The sequence below is a fragment of the Xiphophorus couchianus genome, chromosome 6 (assembly GCF_001444195.1).
Source record: "Xiphophorus couchianus chromosome 6, X_couchianus-1.0, whole genome shotgun sequence".
In the NCBI taxonomy this organism is placed as follows: domain Eukaryota; kingdom Metazoa; phylum Chordata; class Actinopteri; order Cyprinodontiformes; family Poeciliidae; genus Xiphophorus; species Xiphophorus couchianus.
The window spans coordinates 16550492-16568063 of record NC_040233.1 but is presented as its reverse complement, the minus strand read 5'-3'; the positions used below and the strand labels follow the sequence as shown (position 1 = coordinate 16568063).

Here is a 17572-nt window from a genome sequence, read left to right as displayed (position 1 = left end):
GCAGACTCATTCATAGCATGCAATCCAGGTCATGCTCCCCAGTGTTATAGCCTCCGGGCCCTCATGTTGAGGTGAACTAATGCTTGTGGATGTTTTTTACCAAGACCTTAGTTGCTCTAAAATGCACCTGATGGGAAAACTTCAAAGGTTAGAAACAATTCGTCCTTTTCCTTTGGAAGAAGCACAGTGGGAAGGCATAAACGTGAGGTGTCTATACTAAGACGAATTTTTAAAAGATCTTAGAAGTCAGACTCCAAAATGGGGCAAATTCCTAACCCTTCCTGGATCCAAAGAGCAGTTGTTTACAAGTGCCACATACATTGCATGTTATGTTAGCTCTATCCTTAGACTTTGAGGATGCTGTATGGTACATAGATTTTACAAGTGTTTTATCTTGCATGTGTATTAGCCAGAGTAAATGTTATGCTATGCCTTGCTGTCATACCAGTTTGTTAGAAAGGAAGCACTTGTTGTGCTTGAAATACAAAAATTCACTTTCTCTCAAGTGCTAATTTGCTGCTATTAGCAACATTTTTCATGAATCTTGCTGTGAGCAAGGTCCTTTTTCTACCACCACCCACCTACAACTTTTCTCAATGAAAGATTTTTGGTAAAAAAATAAAAATAAAATAAAAGGTTATAAGCCACAGAAAAAAGTAAATAGGATTTAATATTGTAAATTTCTTAACGACCCCCACAAAATGCTCTATCTGTCATTGTTTTTTCTACCAAATAAAAGTTGAAAACTGTGTTTTAAAGAATCTTTTATCAATATCAGTCCATTCCAGGCTTGACTGCTAGATATGACATGTTAATTACAATTTCCGAGTTTACATAACACCCACAAAACATCAAAAATGCTATTTTTTCTGAGTTTTCTCATAGATCAGAAATGATCATAGATCATAGATCATTTCTGATCTAGAAATGGTCAACTGCAGTGCAGTCCGATTCTTTAAAAATACAGAAAAAAGTTACATTTGGTAGTTAATTGGAACCTGTAAATTAGTGTCAAAGGCCATCACCTGCGTCCATATTTTCAAAACACCAGTGCACTATACCCATTCATCCATATTCACTCATAGAGTGGATATGCAAATAAACTACTGGAAACTTTTATTGGAAAAATCTGACAATTTACTTTTCATGAGAGCTTGTTGCATCCCCTTAGGCAATGCCATAGATTGAGGACACCTGGCACCTAATTAGCTCAGTGGGTGTGAGTATAAAGGCAGACTCTCCCACCTGCTTTCTTGATGCCTGCATTTGGTCACACTTCAGTGGGAAGGTCACTTGGTTAACTTGCAGTGGTCAAAACTCAAAAATCAAAGCTGCCTGAAGTCTCCTGTTGATACTGGGATGCAGGTGTAATTTACCCTGCCCAGTGCATCTTGGCAACATAAAACGGAACGTACAGTACATGCAAGCGGATCCTCCTGCTGTTGGGCCGGAAGGGCTCTCTGGTTGAGGTGGAGTCATCCAGCTCTGACAAAGCGGCTGCAGCTTGCTGGAGACCCTGCTGCTTTGTTTTTGCATTATCCTATTCGGTGTGGCCTCCGGCTCTGCTGCGTTTAATGGCTGTGGTTTTTTTTATATTACTTAATTAAAACATTGATTTTAATGATTGATACCTTGGAGGTTAGGGGTAACCTCATTTTAGCACCCCCATGTCTAAATTGTAGTGTCTCTTGCTTTTTGTATTTGCTTTGTTCAACCCCACCCTTTTGTCTCCAGGCTGAGAGCTGCAGGCGGTGGGGGGGCATCCAGAGGAACTGGACCTGTGTGCTGTGCGAGTGACCGGTGTTGGGATTTCTTCACAATCGAGTGTCTGTTCACAAGTCCTTGGGGTGATTTATTTTGATTTATTAATTTGTTTTAGGAACCAGTTCCCACATTTGGACAGCCCTCCCCCTGCTGGTAGGCCCCAGTACTGTGCAATTCCCTTCCTATTGTGTTTCTTTGAATTTTACTGGTTTTTTAAAACATGGAACAATAAAAATGAATTTTGCGGTGGAATGAAGTCTCGTTCTCAGTGGTTACGAACCTTACGTACCTTACCTATTTCCTTGGTGGTCCCAAGGTGGCGCTGTGACACCCTCTGGTTACCCTGCTTTGAAGGGCAGAGTAACCGCTTCATACCCTCGTGCTGCCACACTATGGTAACTCGAGCTGGGGGAAAGTGCAAAGATCCAAAGCTCAAGTCTTTGTGAAACCGCGGTAAAAAATAAATCTACTGTTAAGAGATAGACATTCCTGTTTGGAGTTTGCCAAAAGCATTTTAAAGCACAAAGCAAACAGATGGAGGAAGATGATATTGGTGGCAGCATCATACTGCGGGGATGTTTTTCTTGAGCAGTCAAAGAGATATGGATGGGAATTCTCAACAATTAAATTCCTCGGAATGGTTCATTTGCATGTCCAACTATTCCGCTAGTCGTTTCCAAGAACGTGTGGTGTATTTACGTAATGACGTAGTATAAAAGCTACGCAACTTGAAAAATATCCAAGATGGCGTTACGGAAGGCGGGTTCCAAAATATGGTTTCATTTCACACAAAAAAAGGGACAATACCAGGGTAGGTTGTAATGTGTGTACAGCTTTAATCACAATAAAATGCGGAAATACGCCCAACATCGTCAAACAGTTGACCGCACAGAATGCAACTGATTTGTACGAATGTTCGATACGTTGCTTAGCGACAGTTGGAGCTTCGATAATACAGCAACATCTGCCATGAACGCCTCAGGTAACGTTAAGCTCTTTCAAGTCCTGGTTATTTTGTGAATGTTAGCCTCATAATTTATGAATGATCTCCATCTCATAACAGTCATAATCAATAAATTAGAATATGGTTCAGATTAGACTCATTTCAGATTTCACATTTTGAAAGTAATCTTACGCAATTATAAAACATATTTTTCATTTGACCCGCTTTTCTGCACTTGAATGGTTTTTGTTTTATTGGATTGATACACTATTCTAATCTTAAAATGTCATGCTTCGATTAACTGTAAGCAAGAAATCATCGTTAAAAGAAAAAAATCTTTAAAACATCGGTCTGTGTGGAGCTAATATGCTATGTCTCTAACTTGCTAACTGAGTTACTGAAATTCATGAAAGTTTCATTATTATTCAAATTTATTCAATATGACTGTAGTTGGGAATAGCCAGAGTGTTGCTGGCTCAGACGTAAGCTTTTGCACACTTTTAGCTACCTCTTGAGGCAGGGGAAAGAAAAACGACAGAGCAAATAAATAATTTATTTCAGCAGTTTCAGCATGTTTGACCTTACCGAAAGGACAAACAAGCAAATGTTTCTGCACAAAAACAGTTGATGTGGAAAATTTTTTATTTAATGTCAAAATGTTTGACAGCGAGAATCTTATTTTTCAAGTCAGGTTTAATTTAGTTTGAATCAAATACAACATGGTGCATTTTTTGAATTAAAGGCTTTAATTTATTTTCTAACTCAATGAGAATCAATAAGTGATATTGATAATGGATCCATTTAATCAATTACCATCCCTACAGAGAGAATCTGGTCTGAGCTGAGAAGCTGGATAGAGCTAAATTTAGTGCAGTGTTGCAAAAAGAAATGGGGGAAAAAAACCCACTACTAACAATGTATAAGTCTTGAGACTGAGAAAGATGTTCACCGTCCAGCAGGGCAGTAACCCTAACCATATAGCAGCATCAACAAGGGAGTAAAGTAGATTAAAGCAATTTCATCTGTTTGAGTAATCCAGTCAAAATCAAGACCTAAATCCAATTGAGAATCAATGGTAATTGGAAGTGATGTTCAGAAATGCTCTCCTTTAATCTGAAATATGTTAAACAAATGCGGCTAAACATTGTACTGTATCAGAGGACTTGATTTTAGATATTTCATTATAAAAATGTTAAATCATGTCTTTTTTTTAACTTTATATTTTAAAAAGCCTTTAATGACTTTGCTCTCCAAGTCAACACTGACTGTGAATTCTTCACAGTTTTCTTCAAGCAAATTGAGTTTGTACCTCTCCACTTTTATCCTATGGACCATTGATTGATTGATTAAATATAAGGCTATGTTATATTTACTTTAACCTGAAAAGAGGATTCACTTGACTGACTGCTGGATATGTATGCATGTATGTGTTAAGGGGGGCACCGATTGCAGTTTTCTGGCCAGTCGGCAATTACCGATCTTTTAAAAAGCCTAACTTACCGATTCCGATTTTGGCCAATACCAGTTTTTTCTCTGAAATGTTGCTCAATATATCAAGAAAGTTGCTGAATTGGCAACAATGGGGTGACTATTGCTAACTGTAAATGTGCAGACATGACCTGGTCGGCCGGTTTATCAGTCAAACCTCTCACGGGAGAAAAGAAAAGCACACTGGCTGATTTTTAGACCTTGCCAAGGTTGATGACATCAGTGGATAAGATTGGCTTCACATGTAAAAATCGGCCGATCACCTATAAATCGGTTCACCCCTAATCTGTATGTGGTGACTCTTGAGGCACTGATTCCAGTTGCTGTCCCAGCCTTGTAAATGTTACCCATATTCTTATGGTATACCAAACTATGTTTAGTCCTGTCAGTGCTGCTAATATCCCCGTTGTTTGTGCTTTTTTAAAATAACACATTTTCCTTCCACTTAACATTCCATTAATATGCATATCGGTCACAGTCAGCTTCTTTAGCAGAACTTTTTTTATATATTGTGTAAATAAACTGAAGTAAAAACATACTTGTTCGGTAGATAGAACAACGCTGATTTATTTTAATATTTGTCAAAAAGCAGTAAATACTAAAACATTAACATATTCCTTCAGCATGCTTGCTTCAAACTTGTCATCATATCCTACGGCGGAACTGCAAAGTTTTAATTTCTTCCTACTCACTATTGATACAACTGAAACAGAACAAGCAAACGCAAGTCAAAGAACTGACATGCCGTCCCTTATCTGTGGACACAATGATGTTACTTCAAAAAAGACGCGGAAGCCAACATGGTCTGGTATCTTGTCACCGACATCTCGGGCCAATCCAAGCCCTGAGCTCAGCACCCAGAATGCGGCTGAGCAGCCGGAGAGGGCTGGAGTAGAAGCAGCAGCTTATAGCCTGATACGAGTGACCGCTAGCTTCATGTCAGCCGCGCAGACATCACTGAAGTAGCAGCAGTGGAAATCTTCCTGCGGGAAGGAGGGGGGGAGACAGAAGGAAGAGGAGCGAGAGCACGGGCAAGAAGGGGATACGGGACATCATTTGATCCGACGAGAGTAAATGTTTACGTTGATTCGGTTTCAACTGTTTTAAAGAGCTCCAAAAAGAATAATAATAATAATAATAAAAACACCAGCAAGAAGGTTAGCTAGCCGCCGCCATCTCCTCTTAGTCGGCGCGACTTCCACACCATGGGGAACGCTGCAACCGCAAAGAAGGGCAACGAACTGGAGAGCGGTGAGTCCTAGCTATCGGTCAGCTTCCGTGGTGTTTTATAAGTCCTGTTTGCCTTAACTCTTTCCAGTTGCTATCTAGCTTTAAACTATGTTTAGAATACTCCAAACTGGCGAATCGTTTTACATTTCACTCGTCACACATTCTCACATTATCAGCCACAAATGACTGAATACAGGTTTCTTGTATTTTGTTGTGTCTTTGTAATTTAAATGTTGCCCAGGCCGTTTTGCTTCCATGTCTTGGAATCCAGTAATAGTAATAACACCTTAGAAGGGCAGTTAAAACGCATTGGGGATTTGTTTAAGTTATTTATTGTTGTATTTTTGAAATGAGCTAATTCAAAGGGAGTGATTTTTGTGTCCCATGGAACTTAGCTAGCCCGCTAACTTTAGCCTGCATGGTGGTGGTGGTGGTGGGATGGGGGGTGTGGGGTGAGGGGATTAGCCCTCTGTAGGCCCCTCTGTCCCTCATGTGGTGTTAGCAGTAAAGGCCTTCTACAGTTGCAGCCATACAGTGCAGTCTTTTCCTGTCAAAAATACTTGGAAATGGGTGAGAGAGAGAGAAAAAAAAACTCCTTAACCCATCATTGCCTCAACATCCCTGGTGGAGGATGTTGTTGTCTTATAGTATGTTTGGCCTCAGGCTGCTTTTCAACACAGCCAGCTGTGTCAGACAGAAACTTTGCACTGATGATCTTCAATCTGCAGCGTTAAACCAGAGAGCTGTGAATAATTGTTCTAAATGGGCATTAAATTTTCTCTGAAGGCAGTGTGGGGCTGTTTCTGCCCCCTCTCCAGGGCTCTGCTGTCACGTTTTTATTCTTAGCTTCATAAACAAAGCTTTCTCCCTCTGTACAGCAACATGCCCAAATATGGTGAAGAAATGACAAATTCCCTCTTTCCATTCGTAAACCTGGGACCTTGCTCTTGTCTGCCCAGCACAAGCTTGCAAACACTGAATCGTGCCATTTCTGTTTGTTCAAAACCCCTCTTCTCTAAATCTTGCTGTGGTAAAAGTCCATCAGGGTTCACCTCTCACACTCAGCTCGTCATTGACTGTAGCAGCTTGTCATCGGACCTTCGTCAGAGGATAAGGGGTATTACAAGCTTTGAACGCTTTGACGTAACTCGGCCTAGGCCGGTGTTGCTTTACGCTCCTATACCCTGATGTGTGCACCCGATCATTGCCGAAGAGCTTATGTTGTAGATCATAACCCTGGTTGCAAACTGGAAAGCTTGTAGTGCGGGTGTTGTTTTGATTTGCAGTTCACGGAAAGTTTCCCATTTTCAATATCTTGAAAACACACAAACCGTCTGTGTGCAGTTATGGCCCGAGTTTGTTTAAAGTAAAGTCACTTTATGATGCTGTGAGTACATTTGTTTGAGATTTATTGACCTGTTGAGAGACACCAGGCAGGCATGGTGAATGCTGCCAACCAGCAGCATACACACAAACACACACTCACAGAGAAGACAATCAGATCAGTGAAGAGTATCTAAACTTGAAGCCACTCCTGGATCCAGCTACGATCCCTGACTCTTAAACCTGTTTACGCTGACACAGTGCCCTGAGCTGTAGATCTTTCTGGAGTGTAGCCACTCTGGATGTGGTGACCTGGTTACCTACAGTGGTATATGTTTACTGTACATAAAGATGTCTCTGACTGGAATGGATAGTGGAGCCACCACGCACTCACAGTTGGACAGCAGGATTAAACACTTGCCTTTGCGACACTTATTTTGCTCCACAGTACTTCCATGTACAATGTTCACACTGTAGTGTAACAGGATAGGCCGGCATAACTCAACCATGGTATGCTCAGCTCAGTTTTAGCACTGGAATTAGAGATGGTTGTCTAACTAAAGGCTTGGTTGCAATTCTCCTATAAAGTCTTGAAGCGAATTTGTTTCATGCAGGAAGCCATATTTTTATTTGAACAATATTTTTGCTTCGAAGCACATTTTCTTCCTGTGTTATCCTTTTGATCTGTTCTAATGTGCATGACCGATTTTTCTGCTACATTCCATTTTGGTACACCTGTCTATGGTGGCAGTTCTTCGACTGCCACCATAGACAGTTAGTCTCTGTTCAGATTCCTGAAGTGATTGTCAACTTTGTTCTCATTCCTGTTGCTTTTCTTTCACAACATATACTTGGCATTTGTAGATGTGGTGTTATGGTGTACTTGAACTCTTGTGTTTTTTCTCTGTCTTCTCTTCTGTATCATCCCATCCATGTGGGTGATTGTTCCTGCAAAACCATGGTGATCTATAGAGACATTTGGTATGCTTAAAAAAAGAGAGAGAGCAGACTAGCCGAGCAGCAAAGGGTTCATTGTGGAAACTTGCTAGACGTGCTTGCTTTTGATGTGATTTGATAATGTTTTTTTTCTTTTTTTGTATGTTCTTTTTGTTGTTTTTTGCACTCTCAATCTGGATATCTACGGTCCGCTGTTTCCTATACATTGGTTTGTTTTTGCTTAAATTTTAAGCTTGTTTTGTGAGACTCCTTAAAAGGCTCCGGGTCTGTTCTCCCCTTCACCAATTTGTACTTTTGTACCCAGCTGTTGCCATCTCGTCCTAACATACTCCCACTTCTCACTGGTAAACATAGCTCTGTGCCTAACCATTATGCATCAGTGAATTTATCTTGGTGTTGAAGTCATTTGATCAGTCAAAAAGAAAAATGATCCCACAACCTAAATAACACAATTTTAAATAAAGCTGGATGATGTGGCTCATGTCAGTCTATCCATAATTATTGATTAATTTTTTTCTTAAATATCTGAAATACTACCAGACTGTTGATGTGACTTTTCCTGTTTTATCCACAGTTTTCACTCCACGCTGTTGTTTTTTTTAATTTTTAAGCAGTTATGAGGCAAAACCCGAAACTGCTGATACCCTAGTTACTCAACAGGCTGTTGCTAGGTAACCAAAGAGTGAATTGGTTTATGTCACCCACCTTGCTCAGCTGGCCTAGAGAGGTTGTGCGGCTAAAGCCTACAGCCCCCAGAATGTTGTGCGGATCTGGATCGGAGTTCAGTGAATTATTGAAAATTCTATCAGACATACAATCTATTGATGTTGATCACGTCTATTGCAATATATTATTGATTTATTGTCCAGTCTGACCTTTAAATTGAATTTTATTGAGTTATTGTCTGAAGACTTGGTCTTATTGGATAATTACCATTCAAAGGTGTGAGACCAGAATCAGCCAATGTTCTCTTAATCTGATCTGAATAGTGATCAGAAAATTAAATACAGAAATTTTAGTAAGCGCTCTTACTGGATTCAAAAGCACTACCTTTACTAAAGAATGTGCTCTTTTTAAAAAAAATTATATGTTTATAGGCCTAAACACAATTCCAGACCTAATAGAAACCCGGAACAGGAAAAGCCTTTTCGGTGCATCTCTTAATCTTACTACCTGTTTTCAAGGCTTGTGGTTCTGATCTCTGTATGGGCCAAACAATTGTTGTGAAATATGGCAGATTAGAACCAAAAATAGAGCCGCATAATGTAACAGTTATATTCATCATCACAATTTCATCATAATCATAAGTGCAAAGAACTGCTTGCAGGTAATATTTGGTAGACTAATATATGTCAGGTGCAATGCATTCTAACCATACTTATCAATCATATATTTGTTCAAGTGGACAGACTTCATCTGCCTGATTAAGTCCTTAGTCTGAAAGGACTCCAACAGAGAAGTGGGGTATTCACAATAACGACAAAGTGAAATAAATTTTATTTAATCAAAATTTGTATCATTTTTGTAAATATTTAACAATGTAATCAAAATTTCTTGTTTTCCTTATATTGTAGAGCCCATATTAATTCAATAATGAGTGACATTTACTCAAAGCTTACAAGTCAAAACCAGAAAATGACCCAACACTCAATTATTGGTTGTCAAAGCATTTAAAAAATACATTTTTAAAGCCGGGTACTAATTGATGTGAATTTTAGTGGCAGATGGCTTATTTCCATACCTGGAAAAAGTTGGGGTACAAATCATCCAAAACTGCAAAAGTATGTAATGGTAAAGGGGTGAAATGACTAGCATCCTCCTTTAAATTGTTCTACCAAAGGTGATGCCCAGAGAAACATAACCTGTGGTTTCTGAGGGATGTCTTTCCTGTTTGACTTAGACTACTAAATAACAGAAATACTGAGTTTCTTGGCATGCATCACTCATCTGCCTGTCCTCTCCTTGATATTGTTGTCTTGTGTTTTTGTTTCCTTACTTTCCTTTTATTTCATATCCAGATGAGAGCTAACTCTGCTTGTGTTCTTCCTCCTTGACTTGAGTTTTTCCATTTTCTACTTTTCTTCCCTTCTCCTCTTCTCCTTGGTCTATTTGCTAAATCCAGTTAAGCCCCAAATGTGTGATGAACCTGAATGCAAAATTGCTTCTACACAAACTAAATGTATGCCAGCTCACTCTGTCTCTGGTGCATCTCATTTTTCTTCCAGTTAAAGAGTTTCTGGCTAAAGCCAAAGAAGATTTCTTACGGAAATGGGAAAACCCACCACAGGTCAGCCTGATTTGTTTGTTAAATGTAATCTTTGTTGTCTTGGCACATACAGTAATAACTTGAGGCTGTTTCCACAGTGCTCAACGTGCCTAGAGGACTTTGACAGGATAAAGACTCTTGGTACGGGCTCATTTGGAAGAGTCATGCTGGTCAAACACACAGACAGAGAACAATACTTTGCCATGAAAATCCTGGACAAGCAGAAGGTTAGTGGCAGCTTTATTAAGACTTTAGTTAATATTTTCCAACAAGTATTATTATGTGCAGTAAAAATGTTTAGGGTTAGTAAAACAGTGCCATTTATCACTTCCAAGAAAATAGTCACTTTTGTACTTAATGGCATTTTTATCTTTACATTATGAATTACAGGGTTACTTTAGAAAAATAGATAATCAGTAGCTCCAAGTTGTCTTGGCTTCTTGAGTTCCTCTTACTCTTTCATTGGCGGGATCTGATTGATGATCTTATCTCTGCAGGTGGTGAAACTTAAACAAATAGAACACACATTAAACGAGAAGAGGATATTACAAGCTGTGAGCTTTCCTTTTATCGTCAGACTCGAGTACGCCATTAAGGTATGCTTTGCTTATCTAGAAATTTAAAATATCCTTTAATTGGTCATCTGGAACATTTAGGAGCCTCTTTCATTTCTAGGACAACTCCAATTTGTACATGATAATGGAGTACATTTCAGGAGGAGAGATGTTCTCTCACTTAAGACGAATTGGAAGATTCAGGTGAGGATTAAATGTAAATTATACTAAGTGTTGCTGTCCATTGGTGTCTTGGCTTGTCTTTTTTATTTTATGTGGTTTATGTTAGATTAAACTCTTTCTACATTTTCTTTCAAATGTTTTTTTCCCCTTTCTTTTTATGCTAAACGCACATCTCTCAATTTCCAGTGAGCCACACGCACGATTTTACGGTGCCCAGATAGTGCTGACGTTTGAGTACCTACATTCATTAGACCTCATCTACAGAGATCTAAAACCTGAGAATCTTCTCATTGACAACCATGGCTACCTCCAGGTGAGCTACAGTGCAGACCATGAATTTATGATGCTGGAGTGTTTTGCAAAACGGTTAGGTCAGTAATACGGCATTTTCCCTACAATTTTCAGGTGACAGATTTTGGATTTGCCAAGAGAGTAAAAGGAAGAACCTGGACGTTGTGTGGAACACCAGAATACCTCGCGCCAGAGATCATTCTAAGCAAAGTATGAATTTTAATTGTTTAGTTGATTATAATACACTTTTTCCCCTAAAGAACATAAAACCCCTGTAGTACTTTTCTAATTGCCCTTTGTAGTTCTTCCCAAGTGTAATACCAGTAATTCTTTCCTCTGTTACTTTCACATCTTCACAGAAACGACCTTAACGGTTTCAGGCCTAAAATAGATGGATTTATGCATTGCCAATAAAATGATATTGCTGTGTAATTACGAGCATCGCATATACCCATTGACCCTGGTATTCGCTGCTGGGAGTAAAGGCATTTTTTTTGTTGACTTATGAGTTATTATGAAACCATATTCCCTTCCAGCCCCTCCCATCAATGTTTAACCCGCTCAACCATTGGCCCTGTTCATATCTGATGTTAACATCCGTCTTTGCTGATTTAGATAAATGTAAATCTTGCTAAGCATACCACTTTGCTCCTTTGCTTAGAAAAAAATGTTTAGAATGTTCCAGCACAAAATAGTCAAAAAAAGGAGCAAAAGTTGACACAACTGAGAGACTTTGTTCTGCCGGAAGTAATTGATATAGTCAGTGGGTTTCCCTGGAGAAACAATTTTCCATCCTTTTTTACTTAAAAAACAAAAAAAAATCACCCAGTAGATAGATAAGCAACGTTTTTCATTGATTTCAAACACTTTTTAGATCAGTTAATAGACATTATCATCCTCCCCAACATCTGCACCTCACCTGTGCATGTGTTGGGCAGGGTTCTGCTCGGCATTTGAGGCTGCTTTGCCCTCTGGTGTCCTTAGCCAGTTTAATCTTCCTTCAAACTTCATAAAATTAATAGTTGTGTTTTAACATAACTGTGTTGTTGTGACCACTCATTTATAAAGTGTCAGAACACTTAAATGTAGTGTTTATTTATTCGCAGGTCAATCTTTTTTTTTTTGCATGGGATGTTTAACACCTGTGTTTATCAGATTTAGATCTAACAAAGAATGCAAACGTTCATGATGTCAGAAGGCTTGTTTGTTTTAGACATATGCCTGGTCTGTTTCAGGGCTATAACAAAGCTGTGGACTGGTGGGCCCTCGGAGTTCTCATCTATGAAATGGCAGCTGGTTACCCTCCGTTCTTTGCAGATCAGCCGATTCAGATCTATGAAAAGATAGTGGCTGGAAAGGTGAGAAGAAATTTCCCTTGAGAGGAATTTACCTACTCCAGAGCTGCTGCAGAGTATGATGAAATAATGGAATTTGGTTCTAGTACGTTCCAGGTGTGGATAAGTATGACAGAAAGAAAGTCGAGTATAGAATACAATTTTTTTCATATTCTTTTCTTTATTTCATTTCTAAAACACAAAATCTGAATGTGGAAAAAAAAAAAATCTTGACAAGGAAACCAAAAGCTGCCCATAACACAACTGACGTTATGTTTCTCATGTTTTTTTTCTCATCTGTTTCCACATTTAATTAGAAATTTGACGATATTAATGTTCAGTGAGTAGTCCATAGAACTGATCTGGATCTAACTAAAACTATTTAAATCTAGATCTTTGCTTTAAAGTGCTTGCTAATTTTATGAAATAGTTTTATGAACTAAAGACTATGCTAAAAATACTTTTAGATTTTTTTCTACAGCCGTGTCATTATATCATGTCTGAATTTAGACAGATAGTGAAAGACTGAACAGGGTTTAGCAATTCCAAAACGACACCAATAATTTAATCTGAAACAAAAAAAGATTAAAAATCTCAAGATTTGAATATTGAATAGTAAATTAACTTTAAGAAACTTCACAAATGGAAAGGATGTTTGATTCTTGCTAGCACCTTAAGTATTGCATATAGGATTTATGAAGAGCCACAGTTTGAAGTTCTTAAACTTTCTTTTCTTCCCTTCAGGTACGATTCCCATCCCACTTCAGCTCTGATTTGAAGGACCTGTTAAGAAACTTGCTGCAGGTGGACCTGACCAAACGCTATGGGAACCTGAAGAACGGCGTCAACGACATCAAAGGCCACAAATGGTTTTCCACAACAGACTGGATCGCAATCTACGAGCGAAAGGTAAGCCATGTTTTATATCAATAATAACCATTATGAGCCCGAGCCATGTTAACTGCTTATTGATTCATGCATGTTTGTTTTTTGGTCGTTTTGCTCATAACATTTTCCAGGTATTATGCCATGTGGTGTTTCTAGAAAGTATGGCATTCATTTGATGCTTTGTGTTTATTTCTTTTGTAGCCATAATAACCTTTTGAAATTGTGTTCAAAAAATTTAACTTTGGTTTATCAGACTGACACATTCCTCCACAAGACTGCAGGGAGAGAATACAGGAGTCACTTGAACACAATCAGTACTGATCAGAAATCCCTGCAGCTTCCTCAGCGTCGCCCTAAAGCTCTTAGTAGTCTTCATCACCAGTTTCCATCTTATTTTTATCAATTATGGAGAAGAATCAAATTTTACAAATGTGACTGCTGTTCCATATGTTATTGTATTGCGGTTGTGTTCTCAAGACGTTTTGATGGTTTAAACTAATTGAAAGGCTGATTCAACAAAGTTTTAGTTTAAGGGTTTGCAGATTTATACACCGAGATTATTCCATCTATTTTATGTTTTTTACATTTCACAAGAATCTATTATATTTGTTACATTAAAGATAGAAAATGTTCTGAAATTATTTATTAGTCCTTAATGTTTCAAATAAAAATTTAGTTTTTAACTGGCCTCTGTAGACTCTTAATAAGCTGGAAAGTATTATGTTGCACTGATATCAATTAATCATTTTCAAAAACTGAAATCCCATTTGTAGTTCACTCTTCCAGTTTCTTAGTTTGTACACAAACATGTCATATGCCAACACACTCGGTATTTAGTAAATATAAAGCTGATGGAGGTGTGTTAACTAGTCTGTTAAAAATTGCACAAAATGTTTCAATTTGTGCTAAGAAATGTGAACATTTCAGTTGCTGCTTGTTTTTCAAAAAGTGTGCGATCTGGCTTTTGACTTGCTTTGATTCAGGCAGAAGAGTGTTTAAAGATTCAGTGTGGAAAATAATGATGCAGAGCATAAAAAATGCGAGAGCCGAGAGTTTTAGTAATCAGTTTAAGAGATAATTTGGTGGAGGAGCAAGTCACACAAGACAAAGATTTGTTTTCTTCATCAAAGTAACCTAGCATCACTACATGCTCGCAGAAGCTTGATTGTAAAAAAAAACAAAACAAAAAAAACATGTAATACTCTTGATAGCATCGCTTTACCACATGGTGAGCGTGAAATAGTATTGCCTGAGCATGAGATAAGATTTGTTTCCACAGTTCGATTAATTTGTCGGCCCATTTTTGTTAATACCCTTTAACGTTTTGGTTAATTTGAACTTGTGAGATAAGTGTTCATACAGTGAGACGAGCACAGCAGACTAGTCGTTCACTCAGGGAAATAAACAGAGTAAGTTGGATGCCTCTTAATCAGAGTTAATCCCCCCGAAGACATTAATTAGTGGGGTTTTTAGAGAGATTTGGGCATGTTGTATTTTTATTATGCTGCTATATAAAATGTCTAAAAGGGACAGTTAAATGTGCTACTGAAACAAGAGGATCAGCTCCCCCATTGCAGAGTGTCAGTAAAGTTTGCATGTGCTTATCTTTATTAATGTCATGTTTTAATGATGTCTTTTAAAGCTGCCTCTTTTTGGAGGTTTAATGACTTTATATGGAACAACTCAAAGAAGTTTGCCAATTATTTGGGGCATAAGGATTGGATTTATGGATTTTTTTTGTTATCCAAATAGAATCAGAATCACATATTGGGTTAAAATAGGTGTTGAACTTATCAACACGTTTTTTTAGTAAATGTATTTTTAAAGGTGCACCTGAAACCTGAAATTCCTACCAGATGTAAGTAATAACCTAATCAGTCCATGTTGATGTTAAACTTACTTTACAATGGGTATGTCACATTATGCTCCACATTATGATAGGTTTGGTGTTCTTCACGTCAGACGTCAGACTGATTGAACATTTCTGAACAAGCCTTAAAAACTGTGTCTTTGTCTGGTCAGCAACCAGTTAAAATGGTTACTTACCAGACAATAATCAGCCAGAATTATACCTGGATCTTTTGTGACAGCTGGTCTTTCATCAGCAGTCACAAATCATCTTTGTGTAAAAATGGATCTCTAACTCACTCTTGAATTTCATGTCAACCACCCTTGCAAAGCCTCCTTCTGTGACCTCAGGAATGTTTCCAAACTCCCCCCTATTCTCTTCCTCAAACGCCAAAAAGCTGGTCCATGTTGTTTATCTCCTCCAGACTGGACTACTGGAATGTACTTCTCATCAGGATCTCTAGCAAAAACCTACAGAAACTCCAATACATTCAAAACTCTGCAGCTAGAGTCATGATGATGGTGTTCAAACATGAGCTCATTACCCCTGTTCTCCACTCTCTCCACTTGCTTTCTTCATCAAGATTGAGTAAAAAAAATCCGTCTTCAACTGTTTTTACCTTTTACTTTACAACAGAGACTTAGTATTCGACAGCTTCCCAGTTAGTTGTCCTTACAGACAGTGTGAGTAGGAATCTAAACCTCATCAAAATCATCCTCTTGTTCTTCCAGGTGGAAGCTCCATTCATACCAAAGTGTAGAGGCCCTGGGGACACGAGCAACTTTGATGATTACGAGGAGGAGCCTATCCGCATTTCTTTAACGGACAAATGCGCAAAGGAGTTTGCAGATTTTTAAGACAGAAGAACATGGATATATCAGGGAATCATAATGAGGTCCTTTGCACTCTTCTAAAAGACTCGGGATGGAATGAGGACCATCTTTCGTTTTTTCTTTTCAGATCTACGTAGTCCCTTCATTCCACAAGGCTGAAAGAGGTCGCCATGTTCCTTGAGTGTTGAAAACTTTAACTCACCGTCAAAAACACCTGCATATTAAAGCAGACAAGTCACTCTTTGTTTTTACTTTTCTGTTTTTGTCACTTTGAAGGCAGTTAGTTTTTGGATGTACTTTTCCCCAACTGACATGTGATATGTTTTTTATTTTTTATTTCTTGAAAGCGAGTGGAAAAATTGAGATTGTGGCCAGTAACAGTCCACACTCTGACCTAGGAGGTCATTTGGCACACAGTAGAGTGGGTTGTTTTGCTTTTCTTTTTTCATCGTCGGCGTAATTTTGATGTCCGCATCCCACTAAGTTGAGGCAACATACCCAGCAATATTTGGTCCATTTGGTGCATATTGCAGTTTTTACAACAAAGAAATATTGAGTGTATAAAGCATTACCAAATAGAAAGTATCTGGCTGACAAAAAAAGAAGTTCTTTCCTTTCTTTGCTTTTTGCCTCTGAAAGCCAAATCAACCCCCCAAACAGATCTCACTTTTGTTTTTGTTGTTTTTTTTCCCCACACCTGCACACATTTGAAGATTGCAGCTGGTAAAGCTTGCATTAAATAAAATGCAAGTCCATCTGTGTGTTTGCTGAATTTGGAGTTGGCTATTGGCTAGTTGCGTTTAAATGATATACTCTGCCATCTTGCTGGTTTTGGTCAGGGTTTGTTTTTTGTTCTTGTGTTCAAAGTTAGTCTTTGCCCCTCAATTTTGGGTTCATTCAGGACCTTTTGTCACAAGTCTGTGGGAAAATGGATATTCATTAAAGGGATATAAATGAATAAAATCCTTTTTTGAGGATTTGGAGTGTTTTAAGTCAAAAAGGTCAGTGTGCATAGTGTTCACGCTTTGTGCCTGAGCACTATTAATATATATTTTTTTCATGTATTGAAGAAGATGTTTTAAAATTTTAAGAGAGAAAGGGAAATATACATATATATTACATATTTATTACATATCACCCCAAATAAATTTGTTTAATTCTTGTGACAGGTTTGCAACTCCTAGTTATGTGTGTTCGAAAGCTTGATTTCAAAGTTTGTCTCACAGAACACCGGCTAAACTGAAGACTGCTCCTTTGTATCACATGTTCCTGTTAAGCTCATAACATCCATATATGCATTGTTTCATATGTTTTTATTTATACACGTTAGAGATGCTAATAAATTTTATTTTTAACAGTGTTGAAGTTTGACAACTATATTATTTCAGCTTTGGTCATCCTATTTTTTCATTTTTTATTTTTTGAAGGATGGATGCTCCATGAGTTCAAGACGCTCTATATCAGTTATCAGAGGAATCGGTAAAAATGGGGGTTGTTGTTTTTTGTGTTGGGAAGTCAGAAAAATCTGACATTTTTTTACTGTATAGAATTAGTTGTTTCATTATATTTATTTACTTTATAACTTTCATAAAAACTGTGATTTTTTTCACATATTTTGTTCAATCAATATCTCACTATCAATATAATTGTCCGATCAATATCTCCCAAT

The 17572-nt window shown here is 38.0% G+C and overlaps 1 protein-coding gene across 3 annotated transcripts; it reads left to right on the top strand.

Moving 5' to 3' along the window:
• The first annotated feature begins 2651 nt into the window (after positions 1–2651).
• prkacbb (protein kinase, cAMP-dependent, catalytic, beta b) lies at positions 2652–17263 on the top strand. Of its 3 annotated transcripts, none has more exons than XM_028020392.1 (10): positions 2652–2746; positions 9931–9992; positions 10070–10198; positions 10469–10567; positions 10647–10729; positions 10895–11021; positions 11114–11209; positions 12235–12357; positions 13078–13242; positions 15802–17263. In XM_028020392.1, the coding sequence occupies exons 1-10, from the start codon at positions 2677–2679 to the stop codon at positions 15925–15927; spliced, it is 1080 nt and encodes a 359-aa protein (XP_027876193.1). In that variant the 5' UTR covers positions 2652–2676; the 3' UTR covers positions 15928–17263. The 3 variants fall into 3 exon arrangements, with proteins under 3 accessions (XP_027876193.1, XP_027876194.1, XP_027876192.1); XM_028020393.1 differs by lacking the exon at positions 2652–2746 and adding an exon at positions 4938–5446; XM_028020391.1 differs by lacking the exon at positions 2652–2746 and adding an exon at positions 7769–7913.
• The last annotated feature ends 309 nt before the right edge of the window (positions 17264–17572 follow it).